This window comes from Protomyctophum parallelum (assembly GCF_964188405.1).
Source record: "Protomyctophum parallelum genome assembly, chromosome: 6".
In the NCBI taxonomy this organism is placed as follows: Eukaryota; Metazoa; Chordata; class Actinopteri; order Myctophiformes; family Myctophidae; genus Protomyctophum; species Protomyctophum parallelum.
Window position 1 is genome coordinate 15621614 of NC_139701.1, and position 20776 is coordinate 15642389.

At 42.8% G+C, this 20776-nt stretch overlaps 1 protein-coding gene across 2 annotated transcripts; it reads right to left on the minus strand.

Annotated features, from left to right (window-relative positions):
* Positions 1 to 390: 390 nt before the first annotated feature.
* Positions 391 to 19715, minus strand: uhrf1 (ubiquitin-like with PHD and ring finger domains 1). Of its 2 annotated transcripts, none has more exons than XM_083768142.1 (17): positions 19578 to 19715; positions 17008 to 17170; positions 14226 to 14486; positions 13901 to 14049; positions 9883 to 10098; positions 7913 to 8028; positions 7445 to 7631; positions 7121 to 7244; positions 6296 to 6403; positions 5352 to 5456; positions 4832 to 4938; positions 3662 to 3824; positions 3162 to 3299; positions 2934 to 3060; positions 2593 to 2744; positions 1901 to 1999; positions 391 to 1605 (listed from the first exon to the last, which is right to left on the minus strand). In XM_083768142.1, exons 2-17 carry the CDS (start codon positions 17158 to 17160, stop codon positions 1459 to 1461), a joined length of 2352 nt encoding a protein of 783 aa, XP_083624268.1. In that variant the 5' UTR covers positions 17161 to 17170; positions 19578 to 19715; the 3' UTR covers positions 391 to 1458. The 2 variants fall into 2 exon arrangements, with proteins under 2 accessions (XP_083624268.1, XP_083624269.1); XM_083768143.1 differs by having other exon boundaries at positions 17008 to 17165; positions 19578 to 19710.
* Positions 19716 to 20776: the final 1061 nt, after the last annotated feature.

Here is a 20776-nt window from a genome sequence, read left to right on the forward strand (position 1 = left end):
TGAGGTTTGTGTGTAGCTTACATATGCACACCAGTTACTGAGGTTAGACATGTGTGACAGATAACGTAAAAGCCCAAAAGACCAGAAACCAAACGATAGCAATAATGTATGATGAACAGAAGTATTATACACATTAAAACAAGTACAAATTTTCCAATATTCAAATATATTTGCCTGTGAAGGGACAAGATCTACACAGCTAAATATAAGGGACTTCTACATTACCCTCGGGTTTTGCTTATATCAAAATCCATTTGCTTATACAGCAGTTAAGTGTTAAAGGCCTGTGTGTGTGTGTGTGTGTGTGTGTGTGTGTGTGTGTAAAAAAAAAGGGGGGATTAGACAACAAAAATAAACAAGTGTTCCAACTAATGGTACAGGAGGCAGCAACAGGATCGTATATCCTAGAATTTAATGAACCATAAAAACAATATCAATATTCTAAAAAACATAAAACATCATAAAACATTAGAGCCCACAGTCAAACAAATTATCAAAGGATGAATGAGTCAAAAACATTTTACTGAATACACCCCTCCCTGATGACAGAAACTTAAGGAGTACTTCACCCAAAAAATGACAAAATCTCCATGAATTTGATGCTTCATGTGGTGTGTGATTGATAGAAATTAAGTAATGTTTTTGGGGGTGAACTACTCCTATTAAGTATTGTACAATCGGATGCTTCGTCTAGTCTCAATTATTAAAAATACTTGTCTGCAGTTGCATTTCCCCCCCATATGTGGCATCAGAGATCACCTAGGTGGCAGTTCTTGTTACAGAGGACTTTAGTTGGAGAGAAAAACAAAACAATCGTGGAAAAAAACTGCAGAGTTGTATACAAAATTAACAATCGAGATATGAAACATTATATAACGGCATATAAAATGCATCTTAACCAATGCCAAAACGGAGCATGAAAATGTAATGCTGACACTTTCAGATCAATGTATCCATACAGAAATGCATCATTGACAACGACAGTGTCACTGTAGGATACACTAATGGCAGGGGCATTCCACATTCTAAATTTATCACCCTGTGTACTGCAGAAATGTAATTTTAAGGCGTGTTGGGTTTTACCCCCCAAAAAAATACAAACTAAAGAAATGGAGGGATTTGGTCACCAGTAACCTTCATTGTATAGTATGACTACATTTGCATTTGTAAATGAAATAGAACACAATATTTAAGAACAAGTGGGATTAAATTGCTTCGGAAATTGCAACAGGAGGACAGTTAAAATGTACAAAAGCATTTTCAATAACAAACTATGCTCCATGGCAAAATCGGCTCTAAAGTGAACAAGGGGTGGCATATAAACTCGACAAACAAAAAAAAGAAATCATACAAAAATATATTAAGAGAAACTGATTCTTTGTTGTTACTGAACATTCTGAATTCAGTTCATTGAGTGTCCCTCGTTGAGAGGGCTGGCTGGGTACAACAACTAAAAAATCATCGTCCGCTGCTGTAACCGGGGAAAAACTGATTTAAGATGGCTTGCAGGGGTTTGTTTATGGCCATGGAGTAAGTCTTGCCCAAGTCATACCTGCAGGCTGGGCAGGTGTATACCTCTGCATTAAATGACCTCTTAAGGCACTCCTGGAATAAACACACAGTTGGATCTTTTAGTATACGATAGTCTACATCACTTCAAACACTTCAAGCTTGTACATCTGTCATTTTGGAATTAAAAAAACAACCAAATCTGGCATTTGTAGAATCAGCCTCAGGTCTTAAGGGTTTTAAAATATAGTTTCATTTGACAGAACCATCCCTAAAAAAGATCTGGTTAGGCGTCAAATCTACTATCGGTCTGCAAGTTCTGAGATTTACAAGTCAAATAATGAGTAATCACAAGCAAGTGCAAGTGAGGCAGTAGTGGAGCTTAACTTACCCTGCAGACATTGTGTTGGCATTCTGTGGTGATGGGCTGGAAGACCACCTCTTGGCAGCAGATGCACAGGAACATCTCTTCAACCTTGTTCACGAATTTCTGCACATAGGATTAATCATTAGTCTCTAAACCGGTCAATAGTGTCAGAAACCAGGTTGTCACCTGAAGAGCAACAAGCAGCGGAATAATTTGGTTAGTTAGTGGCTGGATTTTGTTCAGAATGTTCATCTAAGCTAAGGCCAAATTCAAGGATTCCATTAAGCATTACTTGTAGCAGAGTAAAGGTCCCCCCAACGTCGGTAAATGTAGTAACATTTAGCGCCTGTTAATATGCTGTTGATTGGGCGGTGGGTACACTTCAGGTTGTAGGGAAGCATCTAAAGCTGGCCGAGCTACCGGCGGATAGCAGCGGTCTTGTTGTTCCATTCAGCTGTCAGTGGCGGCTCTCACTCAGCGCATTCATCTACTTTTTCCACACCTTCCAACCAAAATCAATTGATTGTGGCAATCGTAATCCGTTTGGTGGAGAGCTAACTTTAGTACAACAGCCCCGACTGGATTCCTCATCCACACCCGTGTTGCACGTCTTTAGAAAAAACTTTAGTCTCTCTCTGCACTGCTTCATCCTAAACCCTTTCAACCTGGCATCGATCCCCATCAGCTAAGTCTTGCAGTAAATAGGTGATCATTACCGGTCCTAATGACAGCGCGGTCATTGCTTCATCCCACAGCTTCCTATTGCCTTCATCCTCTCCGATAAAGCCCTTCTGTTCCTTGGTCAGCTTGTAAACTTCAACCTTCATCTTCTTAGGAGTTCCCTTCACTGGAGACGACTTGGCCGAGTCTGAACGAATTTACAGTAAGCAAGGAAAACACGAGGATTATAGATAAACCAAGAACCGATCAGTCTCAACATTATAATATCAATATATGAACATTAAAACTATACATACAATGAAACTATAGGACACCAGGTCAACCAATGAACCTGGCATCTGTCTAAATAACAGCTCAGTGCTTGTTGAGAACTCACCACGGCCCTTGGATGCCCTCTTCCTCTTCCCCTTAGTGGGTGTCTTCTCCTCTTCCTCCTCTGATTCGTTCTTGTTCTCCTTCTCTTTCTCCTTGGCTGCCTGGGCCTCCAGGTAACCCTCGGGATACTGGAAAGATGAAGTCATGGAATAAAGTTAAATCCTATACTGAACATTACTTTCGGCTATCACACTGACGAAGGCCGCTGGATAGTCTGTTGTCTCTCTACCTGCATGGTGAGACCCAGTTTCTTGATGCGCTCCTTGCCATCTCTGGTCCACGGTGCCGGTTCATCGTCATCGCGTTTCAGGAGATAACGCCACACCAGGAAGCCAGACTTGCCCTTCTCTGGCCAGTACTTCACCACCTGGCAGTCAAACAATGCAGGTGTTCACAGAGACAGTGGTTCCCAAACAGGGGTCCCCAGATGATTTTGGGGGAAGTCTCCAGATTATGAGCTTCATGTGCAACATTGTTTTCTCACTCAACAGTAAACAAGCAAACATACTGTATAAGTGTATACAGGGGGGGGGGGATCACAGCTTGAAACGTTTGGAAGCCCTTGCACAGAGATTAGGTAAAATTATATATTCCGTAGAAAGCTTATCAAATTTGATCCGTGTCAAATCCAAAAGACAAAAAAGACGCCATTTACAAATTCTAAGAAATTAATTATAAAATGAAAACTTGTTTTGACTACTGGTTCAAATGCATTACATATATATATACCTTGTAGATGCCATCATATCGGTTTCCTTCCTCTGGGCTGTATTTGCTGTGTTTGCGGCCCTTGGAGCTGCGAATCACCCTGACCGGCTTCCCTCCTTTCCAGTTCTTGGCCTCAGCTCCATCTTTATCGTTCGCCGAGGCGTTGCAGTTGATTGCCAGCGCCCTGTCAAGAGAGAAGACCGCGGTGAGATACTCGCATGTAAAGCATATTCAAAGCACAACAGACAAGGACTGTGTACGCACTACATTTCATTTACTCAAGCTCTACAGTCTGACAAACTCATTTTTCATATTATTAATTTCCGTCTTTGTAAAGTGTCACACCAATTATGATCTGCTCAAGACTGAGCAGACAGGGGTGGCTTCAACATTGTATTAACAATCAATCATGAGCAGACACCTGAAAGCCAAGTTGAATTTACCCAAGGCAAAACCTCTGGCACAAAAGTCAACATTGTAATTCCCTGTATATTCAGTTCAGCCCTTTTGAATAAACATTGCACAATCATCATCTTCCCATCTACAAACTGAAGTCCATAAATCAAATCAATATTGGATTTGATTCAAGCGATATTTCAATTGCAAATAAAAAACTATATACCGGTATTAATAATGAAAAATAATAATCATGGCCCCATCATGTTCTTCTAATAGGATGCCATGGGCCTTCATTTTCCCCAGAGGAAATTTGTTCACTTTCAAAATGGCAAATAAAGTGAGGCCCTGTGAACTTTTAGATCAACTTTTTAATAGCCAGCATATTAATGGATATATAAGTGGCCAAAAAGAAGATGGCATATCTTCATTTGATGGGCTCTGCAGCCGATGTGAACCAGACACATAGCATGGCACCATCATGTGTTGTGGTTAAAACTTAAAATATCTCTGCTGCCGAGCAAAGAAAAAAAAACTAAATTTCGGAAATGGAAATTCTGGAAACCCGGGACTACAGTTATGCACAGAGCTAGAAACACTGAGGTCTACACTAGTTCCCGTTTTCAGTTTACACCAAATATCCTTTACTCGTCTCTACACTAAATATCAAAACAAAGATCAGACGATCTACAAGCTCACAAAGCACATACATCAGTTTGCAATTTAAAATCTACAGTTTAATTCAGAATGTTTGTCCCAGAATAGGTACGGCTAGGGTTCAAGTGGTCAACAGACCTGTTCATGTTGGTGAGTTTCTGATCACATGACTGTTCGGCTGTCCTCTTGTTCCCGGACAGATCTCGTCCCCCTGATCCAGTGTATGTGAACTCATTACCGGCATCCTAAAAACACAGTTGGCAATATTACTGACAGAGCTTAGTTAACCCATTAAGACTTTGGGCCGATTCTACAAATTCTTATAAATCAGTAGCTCTCAAACTTTGTTTAAAGATAATATACTAGTAGATAAATATAAAAGTAAAATAAAATACATACTAAAAGTATATACTTAAATGACCCTATATGTATGCTTGCTCAGTTTCCTTTTCCCTCTCAAACGAATCTTTTTTTTACCCCAGAATAGGGATTCTGAGATAAATTCCAGGGGTCCCAGATGTATAGTTCCAAGACAGTCTTCATGCAGTACTGCCTTTCAGTCAGTAGGTGTCCTACCTGACACCAGGACCAGGGTCTAACTTGCTCAGTGGACCACCTCCATCCAACCACTTCAGATGCGTAAGTGTGTAGGACGTACCGTATCATCCTCATATCCTCCTGCCAGGACCAGAGAGAAGGCGCCATCTGTGCTTCTTCCATGGATTCCTGCCACGTGTGGTCTGTGCGCGCCAGATTCACTCACCTACACACACACACACACACACACACACGGTCCATGTCACCAAATGACAGCCATCAAATCACCATACCCAACCTCAAGGGACCGGGTTGACTACTTTAAAAAAAAGTACCATTCTCCCCAGATTCAGCACAAATATGGGAATTAATTAATTCTACCAATATGCCAGCAAAATGTGGAATGGCCTAACAATAGCCATCGAAAAGTGTGACTCCCTGTCCTCCTTCAAAACCACCATGAAAGAGCACCTGACTGCTAATTTCAACTGGACCTGGAAAGTCTTCTAGCTTGCCAAAATAAATTACCCCCAATGTTTTTCTGTAAATATACTGCTCCTAGTATTGATGAGCTCTTGTATTGTATTGTCTTGAATAGACAGAACCATAATGGACCGGACAGTGGCCTTGTGGTTAGATTGTCCACCCTGAAACTGGGAGGTCAGGGGTTCGATCCCCAGCCGGGTCATACCAAAGACTGTAAAAATGGGACCCAAAGGGTTAGATTGGGGGTCAAATCAGCTAATGATTCCTGAGCGCGGTGCACGCTGTGGCACACCGCTCCAAGAGATGGGTCAAATGCAGAGAACAAATTTCACTGCAGTAACGTGTATGAATAATCGTACGACTTTGGAAACAAGCCAGTCATGGCTTGCATTATCCTTTTAAGCATTATTGCATAACTGTACCTTTTGCAAACTGTTTTGCAAAAGTTCTGTTGCTTTTGAATATTTATCTTGAAACCTGCTTCCTTACCATCAACAGAAAAAAGTTCAGAATAAATAAACTACTGAAAACATTCTATTCTGTCAAACAAATACATTAAAAAGCAATTTAAGCGCTGACCTGCACTCTGAACTTCCACTGAGAGCCCACAGGGACTCCAGGGACCGGGCCATAGTGGTTGGACGGGACGATGGTGCACTGCTTGGTACGGCCAACACATGCCATGCCCTGGAGAGAGAGGACACACACACACACACACACACACACACACACAGAGTTAGTTGCTTTTTATCACACCAATATGGATGCCGTCAGGCAGAAACCCCTTGACTTTTTTCCCTTTTTCTTTTACTGTGTGTTTTTTGAGGAGCGCCAGCCCCTCCTATATTCAGCTAATGTTACACAAACATTAAATTCCCATTGACAATGAATGGAAAATTTATGTCATATGTGGACGAGCAAATCGACAATTTTTGTCCTACATCCCTTTGAAAATGAATGGATGATGTACGATAAGGGCACCCTCACTTCACACAGGTGTGATTTTTTGTAAGTTACTGCCCTACTTGATCATAAGTGTCATATGTAGCAGATCCACACGTTTGTAGATCGTGTTTGCTAGATTTGAATTGAAGATCGCGTTTGCTAGATTTGAATTAAAAAGTAAAAGTTTAGGAAATATGAGGTTTCCACACGACAGACGACATAGTGTTGCATGAAAATAAAGACAGTGAATCTACAAGCTCACGACGTGGCTCACGATGACACGCTGTGAGCTTGAAGAGCGGCAATGTAATTTATTTTTGAATATTGTGGTATATAATGAAATGCCCAAATTGGTTGTCTTGTTCAGACATAACCACTCCTAGGCAGAATACCGTGGTGAATAATAAATAAAACATAATTGAGAATTCTCATCATTCAGTATGGCGACAAACCACTCACCTTTCCCCAGTCTCTTGTGGTGGTGGAGTTGGCAGACGCCATCTTTGACTTCTTCTTGCTATTTTTCAGCATCTCTCCAGCCCGTACCACCTCACTAGAATCGTTACGGCAACCAGGACAATACCTGCAACAACCCAACATTTGTCCATAGTCAAATGATTAGTCGGAATCCCGAGTAGGGATGTCAGACATTTACTTTCATGCAGACATCCCGATATTGACCAACTCCTCATTTCCGTGGAATTAACACAATGCCTAATTTTTGTGTGTGATGTGTTCACATCAGAATGGCGATGCTAGGGTTCAAATCAGTCCTCAACTCACCAGTCGTCATCGTTGGGTATGGAGGTGAGAGGGGGGTCTAGGCAGTAAATGTGGAAGGCCATGTCGCATTCGTCACACAGAAGCTGTTTGTCAGGGTCCTGCTTGATGCCGCACGCGTGGCAGTTACACCAGCGACAGTCCTTAGTGGGGTTGTCCTTACAGTGCTTGCACTCGGGTCCGTTAGATCCTGGAAGCGGGAGGGGGGGGACAACATTTATACAGGTCATATACAGAATATACAGCACAAGAAATCAGCCATCAGAACCACTTACACAAGGATGCTTCTCATTAAGCATTGCTTTAAAGGCCAGACCACCAATGCAACTAGTCGCAACAAAACAGTTTTAATGCCAGACCACACTAATGTACTCCTTTCAACTGCTATAGGGGATAATGGTTGCAATTAGTTGCATTGGTGTGGACTGGCCTTTAAATAAAGTATCATATTGTTACGATATATAGGCTTACGTTTCATTGGACTCTCGGAGCCGTCTGCAGAGCCATCCGCAGTGCCAGGCTCTTCTATTTTGTACATCTCCGTCAGAAACATGATCTTGCAGTCGTTCAGAGAATCACCAGCATCACTACAACAAATACAATAGAATCAGGGTCAGATGATCTTGCAGTCGTTCAGAGAATCACCAGCATCAACGACAAATGCCACATATGTGGTGGGACAGAATACCAACAAGAACAGTGGGGGAATCACTTAATCCAGGAGGTATTTGGCAAATTCTAAGACTATTAAATAAATAGAAGATATACAAGCTCAGTGCAGCACACACTGAGCTTGTAGATCTTTTACTCAAATCTTTGCTATTTTTAGGTTTCTTTCAGTACAGAATGACTTAAAAAAAAAAAAATCACAGATGGTAATGTGCCACAGATTAAACCAATGACCACAGTAGTTTAGAGGCTGTTGGTTTAACCATCAATATTAACAACCTGACTTCGTTATTAATCTTAATCCCCCTTTGACTGACGTTTTTCACAAATCTTTGAAGAATCACCCAATAATGTACGTCGTTCCATTTCACCCACAGATGCCTGAATAATAGCGCAATCGAATGTCCTAATGTCGGAAATTAATCCTGTGTGAAGTGACCGTTGCAACTGTACAGTGTGCGGGTCCCCGCAACATCCAGACCCCCAGGAACACACCCAGGGGGCCGGCCCTGTTCCGGAAAGCCGCCCGTGTCCGAAACGGTTGAGAAATTACATAAGTTACCGTGTGCGGGTCCCCGCAACATCCAGACCCCAAGGAACGCGCCCAAGGGTGGCTGCCCGGTTCCGGCGAGACTTACGGGGACCCGTCGTACGGGGGACCCGTCGTGTACACATACATAGGGACATACATACAGTAGCTCCGTAATAGAGCAGCTCAAAAAAGAACACAGCCGCCCATAGCATGCAGCCATTGTCCATAGCATTCCATGGGGGGGAGATTACCCAGCGGCCCCCATAGGCAAGTGAGACTTTTTCCGGTCACATGATACAAACGTGTGACGTGTCACAATGTCTCAATAAAACCAACTCTGGTTCGGCAGGCAAAGACTAAATCAATAAACTTGTCTGTGTGTTAAAGGGCAAATAACATGCATTTTAAAACTGCTTTTAATATTTCATAATCATATTGTCTATGTCCCTCAAAGTTATTTCTAATGGTTTGAGCCTCAATCACCACTCTGATATAACCAGGCCTTGTCATTTCTTTCTGGACTTTGAAAGCAGTTTTAGCTGCAGTACCACAATGTCCTGAGGTGGTGGGGGTGCTGATATGCAGATTATTTAATATTTGAGTCATTATAATACTGATGCTAGATAAAACCAGGCTTGTTTCCATTCCATGCCAGCTTGGAAAATCAACAATGGTGAACATTGTAAACAAGTGGAAATGCAAATTTGGAACTGAAGACTGAAGAAGAGGAGGAATTATACAAAGTAGGGTGACATTGATGACATCACGATGAGGCCAAAATCAGTCGAGCTGTTCCTGAGAGCAATTTCCATTAAAACACCCATATGACATGAAAGCCTGATTGTTCAAAATTGGTTATTTGTGGGGATAGAAAACACACATGGGAGCCCCAGAAACCCAAAAGAAATTGAAAAAGTTGAATTTTATGTTATAGGTCCTTTAAGGTTCATGAACAGATTCAGATTTGTTCTGCCCCACCTCTCCCAGACATGTCAGCACGACACTGCACAACACTTTAGTGTTGGACTTGTGCTTGGAGCACTGAGCAGTCAACAGAAATCGGAGCCCGTAAGAGGTTAGTACGAGTAGGACGTGAAACAGCTTCTTCCCGAATGCAGTGAGGCTCGAACCGTGCCCCCAGCCAATCCCACGATTGCACCGCTGGATGCATAGATAAAACTAAAAAAAAAAGTATAGTTCATATTCCAGCAATGTCTACACCTCAATCTAGAGTTCTCACCCCAGCAGGATCTTGGCGTAGATCTCATGTATGGTTCGCGTCTCTCTCTTCCTCTGGATCTCGGCGTCGTACCAGTAGCCACGCTCCTTGGGATCGTCAGGGTTGTAGTTCACCATCACCACCATGCCTTTATCAAGCTGATGCCACTGGTAGACGGTGCGGGCACGAGGCCGTACATCCTTTGACGACAGCGGCACAACCCCATTCTCTGAGTAGCTACGGGTAGAAAACAAACAGACCCTCAGTATTTGCGAACGCAGTGAGCACTAACTATGACAGCAAGGGCTGAATGTCTGTGTGTGTGTGTGTGTGTGTCCCGCTGTTACACCACCCGCCCGCCACCAGAGGGCGCAGCTGTATCACACAAAACACACACACGCACACACACACACAACTTAACTTAAAAACAAAACTTAACTTATAATGAAAAAGAAAAAACTTAACTTCAAAATAAAATCTTAAAAACTTTAAAAAAAACACAAAGAAACTTAACTTAAAAAAAAAACTTTAAAAACACTTAAACTTAAAAAAAACTTAACTTAAAAATAAAATCTTATAAAAAAACACAAAAAAGTGAAGTTTAAAAAGAAAACCTTAAAAAAGTATGTAATTTATTCTAATTGTTATTGCCATTTACGAGCTGCGTTCGCTTCCCGCGTTTGCGCGTCTTACTTGTCAGTAACTCATACATGCATCAACATATCAATCCCCCAGCCGGGTCGTACTAAAGACTAAGGGTACCAATGCCTCCCTGTTTGGCACTTCGCATGAACCCATTTTTGTAAATCATTCTATAGAAAAAAGCCAAATGCTAGCCTAGTCTATGGAATCCGAATTCATGTAAACGGTGGTAGTTACCCAGAGCTTTAATCCATGAGAAAGTCACAAAGTGATCCAGACACATGCAACAAACGGACCAACACAAACCCCCGCTGAAATGTTTGCAGTCAGGTGTATCAATTGTGTATGAATGCTGAAGTACTCGCTGCTGAAACAGGGAGTTAAAAATGTCATCATTCAACTCAATGTTCCTCCAGTTCTTACGCACAAGCAAGCAAACCAATGCAAGTGCGCCTTTGTAGGAGGGCAGAAAACAACAGCAAACGGCTGAGACAAAAACAACATTTCTCCACTCGGAGCTGTGATCTGGCTATTGAGGTTAAACTGTAGTCTAGGGTCACGATCAAAAGTTTAGCTTCATTCATGTTCTCTCAGTGTACACATACTCCTACCAAGGCTGTGGCCTTAAACCTGGACCATGGGAGCAGTGGATGTCCACTCCCAATAGAGGGCATGTGACGTCACTAGGGCTGACCCAAAAAAATCGATTAATCGATGTTCAATCGATACGCACGGGAATCGATTTAAAATGTTTGAATCGAAGTCATTAAAAAAAAGTGTCCGCTTTTGGTCCGCGAGACGGCCCCATTTGGTCCGCGAGCCATGCTCGCGCCTCGCAGCACCGCAACGCCTCCTCCCCTCTCCCCCTCACTCGTGGTGGTAACAACAAGGAAGGAAGTCAACACAGCAGCCTGCAGTCATGCCGCAAGTCAACTATGTGACAAGAAATTGGCGAAATTTCACGCATGGGACAGGGGAAAAAGCCCCTGACCTCCTAGGCTCCGAGGGACTTCCAGGCGCGCCAATTTGAGCCGCGGTCATCCACACTTTTCTACCCCAAGAAAGAGCCTCGTCGGAAGGGTCTGAGAGCGGCGTAGACCGCGGCGCAAATTAGCGCGCCTGGAGCTCCAGGACTGGTGCTTTTTTTTGGTGTTTTCACATGTGTGTTTTCACACGTGTTTTCACACGAGTTTCAATCGGAAGAGAAGCTAAATCCCTACATTTTCTGGATTATAGGCTATTTTTTTTTTTTTTTGAGAGGTAATGCCTGTGTTAGGCAGTTGACTTGTTACGGTCGGATGTTTTATTAAGCCTAATTATTTGTGCGTCACTGCTTTCATGAAGGCTGCAACAGTTGTTGATTCAATGCTTATCGTTTTAAATAAATGAGACCAATCCAAGCATGCCTTTCTCTCCGCTATTGTTTAAGGTGCGCACCTCGCATCGCACCCCCACCCCTCCCCCCCCCCCCCCGTTGCGTTTCGAAGCGTCGACAATCGAAACAAATTTATATCCAAGCGTCGATCATCAAAAACGTACTCGAAGGTCAGCCCTAGACGTCACATCATCATACCCGGAAGTTATGCAGGAAGTCAGGAACGCTTACCGAGTGGAAAAAACTACTTTCTGGCCTTGACAGCCCATACATACAAACAGAAAAGTTGTCCGATTGCATTAAACAATGTTAAACTCAGATTTGCCACTCGATTTACCCTCACTGCATGCATGCGCACTCTATAGTGAGAGGATGATTTTATCAAAATGGGTCAATAAAGTATAAGGCCTAAAAAAAAAAAACTTTGGTTTCCGATTGGCTGTCATTTTTGGGCTGAGTAGGTAGGGAATTTATTTTATTTTATTTTTTTATTTTATTTTTCGTGGGAAAGATGGGTAGCAAGGATTTTATTTTTTTTTATTTTTTTATTTTTTCGTGGGAAGGATGGGTAGAAAGGATTTTTTTTAACTTTTTTCTTCCTACGGCAATGATGGATAGGCTTCTTTTTTAATAACTTAAATATTTGCCTGAAATACCATCTTTTAAATAATGAATGGTTCAAGTACACATAACACTACATGCCTACAGCTAAACATTTGAAAACTTTGAATAGAATGTCCACACACTGGTTGAATACTTAATACGCATGTTTCATGATAAATTATTTTTATGTGATGTATTCCCATGCTTTTTGTTCTTGCTTAATGTAAATCGCTCTGGATTAAGAGCGTCTGATAAATGCCTAAATTGTAAATTGTACTGTCTTACAGTAACTAGAAGGCTCTGACAGTAATGAAATGCACAGTTGCCTCCTCCTGCCTGCAACTCAGTTCATTTGAACTGTGGAATCATGGCAGGTCTAATACTACATTTGCAAGCCCCCTATTTTATTTAGTTAAAAAGGTTAGAACGTGTTGCTGGCATCAACATAGCTAGCTATAGTGCTAGTTATTAAAAGACAAAAACATAGCTAACGTTAGCCCCATATGCCCTCTCCCTACGCTCATTCTGTAGCTCGGAGCTACAGAATGAGCGTAGGGAGAGGGCACATATGGGGCTAACGTTAGCTATGTTTTTGTCTATATATGGGGCTAAGCTAACGTTAGCTAACGTTCTGACGGGGCAGATCCTCCTCGCATCTCAGGGCTAGATACCGAAAGTCAAACATGCCCAGCACGCACCCAGCCTGGGCGCCTAGAGGCTCCAGGGTGGGGGGGGAGAGTATGTCGGCTGAGATGATAGTCCATTTATCCGCTCGGTCGTGTCTCCCTTCTGCGGACTTAAACCGACACCGGCACGGTTTCACCTCCTTAATTATGTCTTCAAATGTTTTTGTACTCAATCGTATGATCTGTGGCGGTGCTTTGCACGGGCAGTGGACAGTCACAGACACCGTGCACAGGTCCATGCTGTATGTTGTCACTGTTGTGTTGTGTTGGGTTGTGCGTCTCCTCGCGATGACGCATTCCAAAACATTTGCGCACGTGATATTTTAGACGAAAGAAAACTTTCTTTTGACTTCGCGCGTCCCAATGGTCTCATCAAAGATAATTTTAATTTTAATAAAGACCTTTTGGGTCTTACTCGGTCGCATTCTGAGCTTCTTTTTTTTTTTTTTTTTCACCAAATGCCAATAAAATAATATGAGTCGCGCATATTTAATAGAGTCGGTCGGCAACCGGAAACCAAAGTTTTTTTTTGTTAGGCCTAACTACTGGGATTCAAGTACATCAAGACCACAGGCTTGTGAAGTGTGAATGTTTGGGCCGCAGGAAGAATAGCCTGCACTGTGATGAGGACTAATGTGGATCTGAACATTATAAGCAATAAAGAGGCCAATACGGTCATGATTAGGATTTCAGATAGTGGGAGGCACCAGGCGGTCACAGGGAATGTTCTTACTCTTCATATTTGACATGGTAGTGTATTTCCTCTTTTTCCACAACACCCTCCTCCTCTGTAGGCGTTGCAGGGGCCTTGGTAACATTGACGATCTGCGCCTCGAACCACGCACCCATGTTCAAGTCTCTGGCATCCACAAACTCATTAATCTAAACGGGGGAAGGGAAAATACAAGTTTTAAGTTTTCACCTCATGCTACAAGTGTTCTCATAAGTTTGGGCTTGTGCGTCAGCAGCAGAATGAAAAAAATAAAAAATAAAGTGGGGAGAATAATTTATAACCATGCAAGGCCAATTCAAATCATCCAACATCCCAGGAACCTCACCTTGTATAATCCAAACCCTGGATCAACAAGCTCTGGGGCTTCGGCCTGGGCGGAGGTCCCAGCTGCCTGACTCTCTGCCTCGCCGCCGTGGGTGGAGTTCTTGTCGGACTCGCTCTGGGCGGAGCCGCAGCCCGAGTCAGAGTCAGAGAGCTCTGCCTCTTTTTCCTTATTTTTGACATCAACAGCAGGCTGCCTGACCAGTAGCTGCACAATATCGTTAAGTCCTACGCTGTAGTCAAACATGGTGTGACCATCCTCCATCTGAGAGAACAGACGAGGAATATCATCAGGAATGAACTGAGAACAAGTATAGGAGAGATGACACGATATACAATGGGGGAAATAAGTATTGAACACATCAACTTTTTTTCATTCACTTCATTTCCAATGATGCTATTCACATGATTTTTTTACCACACATTGGTATTAACTCAGGAAATCCACACATGTAAAGAAATTACAAAAATAAAGTCCATACATATTTTTATGTGGTATAAAGTGCAATAGCATGGGAAATAAGTATTGAACACACCAAGGAAAAACAGTATACTTAGTGATTTCATATGGTGCCTTGACATTCCTTTCCTATGTAATTTGTATGTCTACCTCCTATCTGTGCAAACCAACATCAGCTGGGCTAGTGCAAATTGATTGGCTATAAAAAACAGCTGTTTTGTTATCAAGCAGTCACACAAGAAACATCTCATGATGGGTAAAAGCAAAGAGCTCTCTCAAGACATTCGCAACATGATTGTTGCTCAGCATCAGAATGGAACTGGTTACAGACGTATTTCAAAACATCTGAATGTTCCAGTAAGCACTGTTGGGGCCATTATCCGCAAGTGGAAGAAGCATCACTTCACCATCAACAGGCCGCGTACAGGTGCTCCTCGCAAAATTTCTGACCAGGGAGTGAGAAGGATGGTCAGAAGAGTACTCAAAGAGCCAAGGACCACTAGGAAAGGTCTCCAGAAAGACTTGGAGGCAGCAGGTACAAGTGTTACAGAGAAAACAATAGGCAATGCACTCCACCGCAATGGCCTCTATGGACGCTCAGCACGCAAGACCCCATTTCTCAGGAAAAGGCATGTCGAAGCTCGTTTAAAGTTTGCTAAACAGCATTTGGACAAGCCTACTGAATACTGGGAGAATGTTGTCTGGTCAGACGAGACCAAAATTGAACTTTTTGGCTGTCATACTACACACCATGTTTGGAGGAGAAATGGCACTGCGCATCACCCCAATAACACTATACCAACAGTGAAGTTTGGAGGTGGAAACATCATGGCATGGGGTTGTTTCTCATCTCGAGGTACTGGCAGACTTCATGTAATTGAAGGAACAATGAATGGAGCCATGTATCGGGAAATTCTTGAGATGAATCTCCTGCCATCCACCAGGATGATGAAGATGAGACGTGGCTGGACCTTCCAGCAGGACAACGATCCAAAGCACAAAGCAAAGGAGACTCTCAAATGGTTTCAGAGGAAGAAAATCAAGGTGTTAGAATGGCCCAGTCAGTCACCTGACTTAAACCCCATTGAAAATTTGTGGAAAGAACTAAAGAAAAGGGTTCAACAGAGAGCACCAACAAATCTTCGAGATTTAAAGACAATCTGTGTGGAGGAATGGGCCAAAATCACACCTGAGCAGTGTGGGCGATTAGTTACTACATACAAGAAGCGTCTTGAAGCCGTCATTACAAACAAAGGCTTCTCCACTAAGTATTAAATTAATTTCAGTTAGCGTGTTCAATACTTTTTTCCTGTGTTATTGCACTTAATTCCACATAATTATTATTTATGGACTTAAATGTTGTGATTTCTTTTCATGTGTGGATTACTTGAGTTAATACCAATGTCTGGTAGAAATGTCGTATCAATTGCATCTTTGGAAATACACATACTGAGAAAAAAGTTGACGTGTCCAATACTTATTTCCCCCATTGTACATGCATAATGGATAAATTAAAAAAAAAATACATCAAAACCAAATTCTGAGCTTAGATATAGAGTATGCTTAGAGTTAGTGGTTTAATCAGACTAATCAATTTAGTGGATTTAAAATTACAAATTATTTTGTGTCCAACGTCACAAAAAAGCCTGCTTCTCGATTATTCAATAAACCTACATGAGCAAGACAGTTGTTGGTCCTAAACAGTGGCTTCGATATATTTTCTGTTAATGGCCATCAGAATTTTTCGGCAGGCTCCATGGTTTTGTTTCCAGAAAGATACAATTTTTTTTTTTTTAAAGCAGCAATGGGGAAGAATCAATAAAACAAACATTTGACCTGCCCTAATGTGACCTGGCTATGACATGTGCCAAATATCAGACCGAAGACAGAAAAAGCAAGACACGCAATCTCCGGTTTACTTCCTGTATCTGCGTGAAGTGGACATTAAAATTAAATGACGTGTTCCAATGCTCAAGAATATAATTTTCCATTATTGGTTGGTCCGATTTGGGAATCATGACATTTTGCCATCTGTTCTCCATATCAGTGACACAAGTGCCATTGACATTAACATTAAAAAATAAATGCTTTTCAATAAAAAAGAAAAGTTTGATTGACGATGTCACAATGCCAAAATGCTGCTTTGTGCAGCAGTAGGCTGAAATACAAATCTGTCGGGTAGAAGCAAACCACGCCCACTTAGGAGACCATTGGGATTTGTGTACCATTTTGCCCCTAGTGGCTCCAACCGGGACCGGTTATCGTCGTATTAACAATCTTTGTTTCTACTACTTGCCCCTGCGCACACACACACACACACGCTCACCTGTTTGCCACGGTAGAAGAGCCTCTGTAACTCTGGTTCCACCTTGAACAGCTCAAAGATCTTGAGGCGTAGCTCGTCCACCTTGGTGAGTTTGGACAGAGAGTCGATCCGGTGGGTCTGACTGCCGTCCATTGTCCGCACTTGAATCCACATTGCAGCTGCCCTGTGTAACGAGAGCCAGACCGTTAAACCATCGCCCCATCATTATCACATCACACACTTCAGTGGTACACAACAGATTGCTGCGGACGCTGTTGTTGCCGGGCAAAAAAACTCTTATCTCGGGCCCGGCCTAGCGGGGCAGGCACCTAGGCTGATAAATATGTCAACACGTTCGAGTCCCGATCCCGACGACCTTTGCTGCGTGTCTCCCCCCGGCCAACCTACTGTGATCGATAAAGGCAATAAGCAAATAAAATAAAGCGAAGAGACATGGCCAAAGCATTTCCGGGGCTCCACAGCCAAAAGCGTTGAGAACCCCTGCCCTACATGATCACACTGCAGTGTCACACAAAAGCATACTTTAGCTATTTTTGGACATAATGAGGTTTCCACCCCACAGACGAAATACTGTTTTCTTAACCCACTTGTGCCCCGGCCGCCCTGTATATATCACTGTATGCCGAAGAGCAAAAATCTACATTTTTGCTGATCTACAAGCTCACACCAAACTGATGTGTGAGCTTGGAGGAAAACATCAGAGGACTAATCAGAATGATAGTGTACGGGTACTCTCGAATTGAGTTGTCAGAGTGGAGGACGGGCAGACTTATGAACTTTTTCTCTTCTCTCCTACTCTCTACATGGTTTTATGTTTTGCGATGATATTGAATCTTGTTTTTATTATGCTTAGGAATTGAATACATAGAACCCGAATGGAAACAAGACCACAAGGATGTGCATTTGGCCACGGGCCTCCCTTCTGAAAACATTTAGTGGCAGGGAGACTAATATTTAAAAAAATAAACATTGAAAATGGCTGACCTACAAGCTTACAGCATGTCTCATCATGACACGCCGTGGGCAGCAGGCTTGTAGATCAGCTATTTTCCAAACGTCTGAAGTAGTAACAGGCTTAAAATGGTAAAAACAGATTCCAATGCTGTAGTAGTAACTCATTTATTTTGCGGAGGGCCCCCTCCCCGCTCTGGAGCCCCCCCGTCAGCCAAAGACCCATGGGGGTCCCCACTTTGAGAACAACTGGTGCAGTTTGTTATTGAGTGTTGTGGCAGCAGCCTTATCAGCAGCAGGGAGGAACACAAGCCCATTAAAATACAGTGCGGGAAACTGGGCTGTCTAAGCCCCTCCCACAGCTCCTTTTAAAGCAAGGCAGCACATCCGGGCGGGAGGAGGGAGCTTCTATCAAACAATGTGGCTTTCAATATCTGACAATAAAACATGCTGCCTGCAGCGCATGGGACATACACTATACATGAGGCTCTGAGGACGAACAATGTCACACATGATCACAATTTCTCATTTATTTCTTTGGCTTAATTTCAGTCCATAGTATGGACTAAAATTATACTTGGATCCTCTCAGCTGAGTAGACTGTCTCGGCTGGGACGAGGATGCACCGATTTACAGTTAAATAAAGAGTAAAATCCACTTATATTTTCAGACTTCAAAAACTCACTCGAGTACTCCGAGACGAGTTACTTTTCTTTTCAAAGAGGCATCGTCGTGTTTGTCAAGTTTAATGATTAGCATTTTGCAAACAATGCCCCATTTGCTTACACGCGTTAAGAAGAAAACATAAAAGAATCCCCCACGCACGCATTCATTAGTTCACCCATTATTGTGGAAAACAGTGTTTACGTTTTTGCATCATGAAATAAACAAACCCAAAAAATGTTGACAGACAGCCAGCAGATAAAGTTCAACACACACATCCACACGACATTGACAGCAACGTGGTTACGTATCAGACCAGAAGAACACACACCACAGGCCACAGCAGGGTGACGCTTGTACATCTGTGTTATTGTCCTTTCCCCCCCTCCAGCAAGCGACACCGCCGTACCACGGCGTATAATACCCGCCCGAAAACATCCCGACTCAGGCAGCATCCAAGTGGCTTGTTGTTGCAGATAAGATTTATTCTCAGTGAGCGACACCGTCCTACAACGAAGTGTATATCTAGGTTTACAAGCTTAACGCGGGGGCGACGACGGGGGTTTCAACGGAAACCAGTGTCGACGTGACGGCTTTCGGTTGAAAACACAACGTCTGAGCGTCATTTGAAGTTCACAAAGCGACGCTGTAGTAGTGTGACTAAAGTAAAGAGCTACAAAAGCCCAGGTCATTTCATTGTCATCAAAACTTGGGAAAGGAGGCGCAAACGGTCGCGAAACACCCCCTTCTTCCTTCATTCAGAGCAGAGGAGAACCATGGGGGTCAAAACTAACAACTCACGTTGTTATTATTATTAAACATTTAATAGTCTGAGCAGGAAACTCCCCCAAAAGAAACGAGGCGAGTACTTTGCCAAGTTAGCCCAGCAATGCTAACGTCAGTTGTACTCTAGTGTTTTTAAAAAGTTGTCACGCGAACAAAAACTATTACTTTACCTGTTTCTCCTCCGAATGCAAACGAGAAATTGGCGTTTTTAGGTAGCAGAAACCCCGCCGGTTGGAGCGAAAACAAACTTATTCGGGTGTGTTTGTTAGTAAACGAAGCGCCGTGTCTTTCTGTGTGTGTCTGCAGAGTGAATCAATGAGGGCTAAACAGGGCTTGATTCTTCAATAGTTTTTGTTTCCCCGCCCGCTGAAAAAAGAGTCCGGCTCGCGATTGGCCGCTTTGGACGCGCTCGCCGCCGCTGATTGGCCCGGATCGCCGTCCGTCACGGATGTGACCGGAGCTTAGCCTCAGCGCGCGAAAACGCTGCTCTCGTGTGGGCACGGTTCACTTCCGAGAATCTGGCGCGAGATTATGTAAATACGAGGTTACTTACACTACACGCGTTATGCCGAAGACGTTATGCCGAAATCGGTGACCTATCGTATTCTGTGACTAAGGCCGAGGCTAACAACTCCTATTCATGTTGCAGTGTTTCTTCGATTTCGGAAATGTCATTGGGACTTGGGAGTGGAAATTAACTACCCAAATAGTTGGTATTCTAGATTAAAGGTGAGTTTTATTTAATTACGCCAACATCAACCTTTTCGTGTGCACAGTAAAGCAAAACAGCGCCCCGTAGAGTCACATAATTCGCCGGGTCACTAAATGTACTATACCACAGTAAATGAACTAGCCCAGAGATATCTTGGTAAACAATCAAAACGTATTTTACTGTTGTTATGAGACGACAGACGAGAGTCTAATCAGTCTATACTCTGAAAGCGTTATGAATTGTGATACAAATACATGTTTCCATGACAGATTATATTTGAGACTGGCACTGCTCAACTGTTTATAGATGTGACTGTCCTCTTGCTTAACTTTGCTGATTAATGTTGTGCTGCTTTAAAGTGACCTCAGTTTGGCGGGAGAATTTGTTTGGCGGCCTGGGTAAACCAACGTCAGCTCTGACTCACGTGAAACATTGCAGGATCTGATAATGAAAATGTGCGTGCGTGCGCGTGTGTGTGTGCGTGTGCGAGAGACTGTGTGTGTGTGTGTGTGTGTGTGTGTGTGTGTGTGTGTGTGTGTGTGTGTGTAGTACAATGATTGATAAAATGATAACACAAATTGTCCATTGTGGTCCTGTCTGTGCATGGTTCTCAATCATGAATGTGAAGGACCCCCAAATTGATACATGTCTATGGCT

What these genes read in the sequence shown, in the direction of transcription:
- uhrf1 (XM_083768142.1), bottom strand. Translation starts at nt 17,160, where the DNA reads ATGTGGATTCAAGTGCGGACAATGGACGGCAGTCAGACCCACCGGATC. An exon ending in TCTTCTACCGTGGCAAACAG is followed by an intron (nt 14,487 to 17,007) that starts GTGAGCGTGTGT and finishes CTGTTCTCTCAG; the next exon opens with ATGGAGGATGGTCACACCAT. An exon ending in AACTGGGTCTCACCATGCAG is followed by an intron (nt 3,061 to 3,161) that starts GTAGAGAGACAA and finishes TCATCTTTCCAG; the next exon opens with TATCCCGAGGGTTACCTGGA.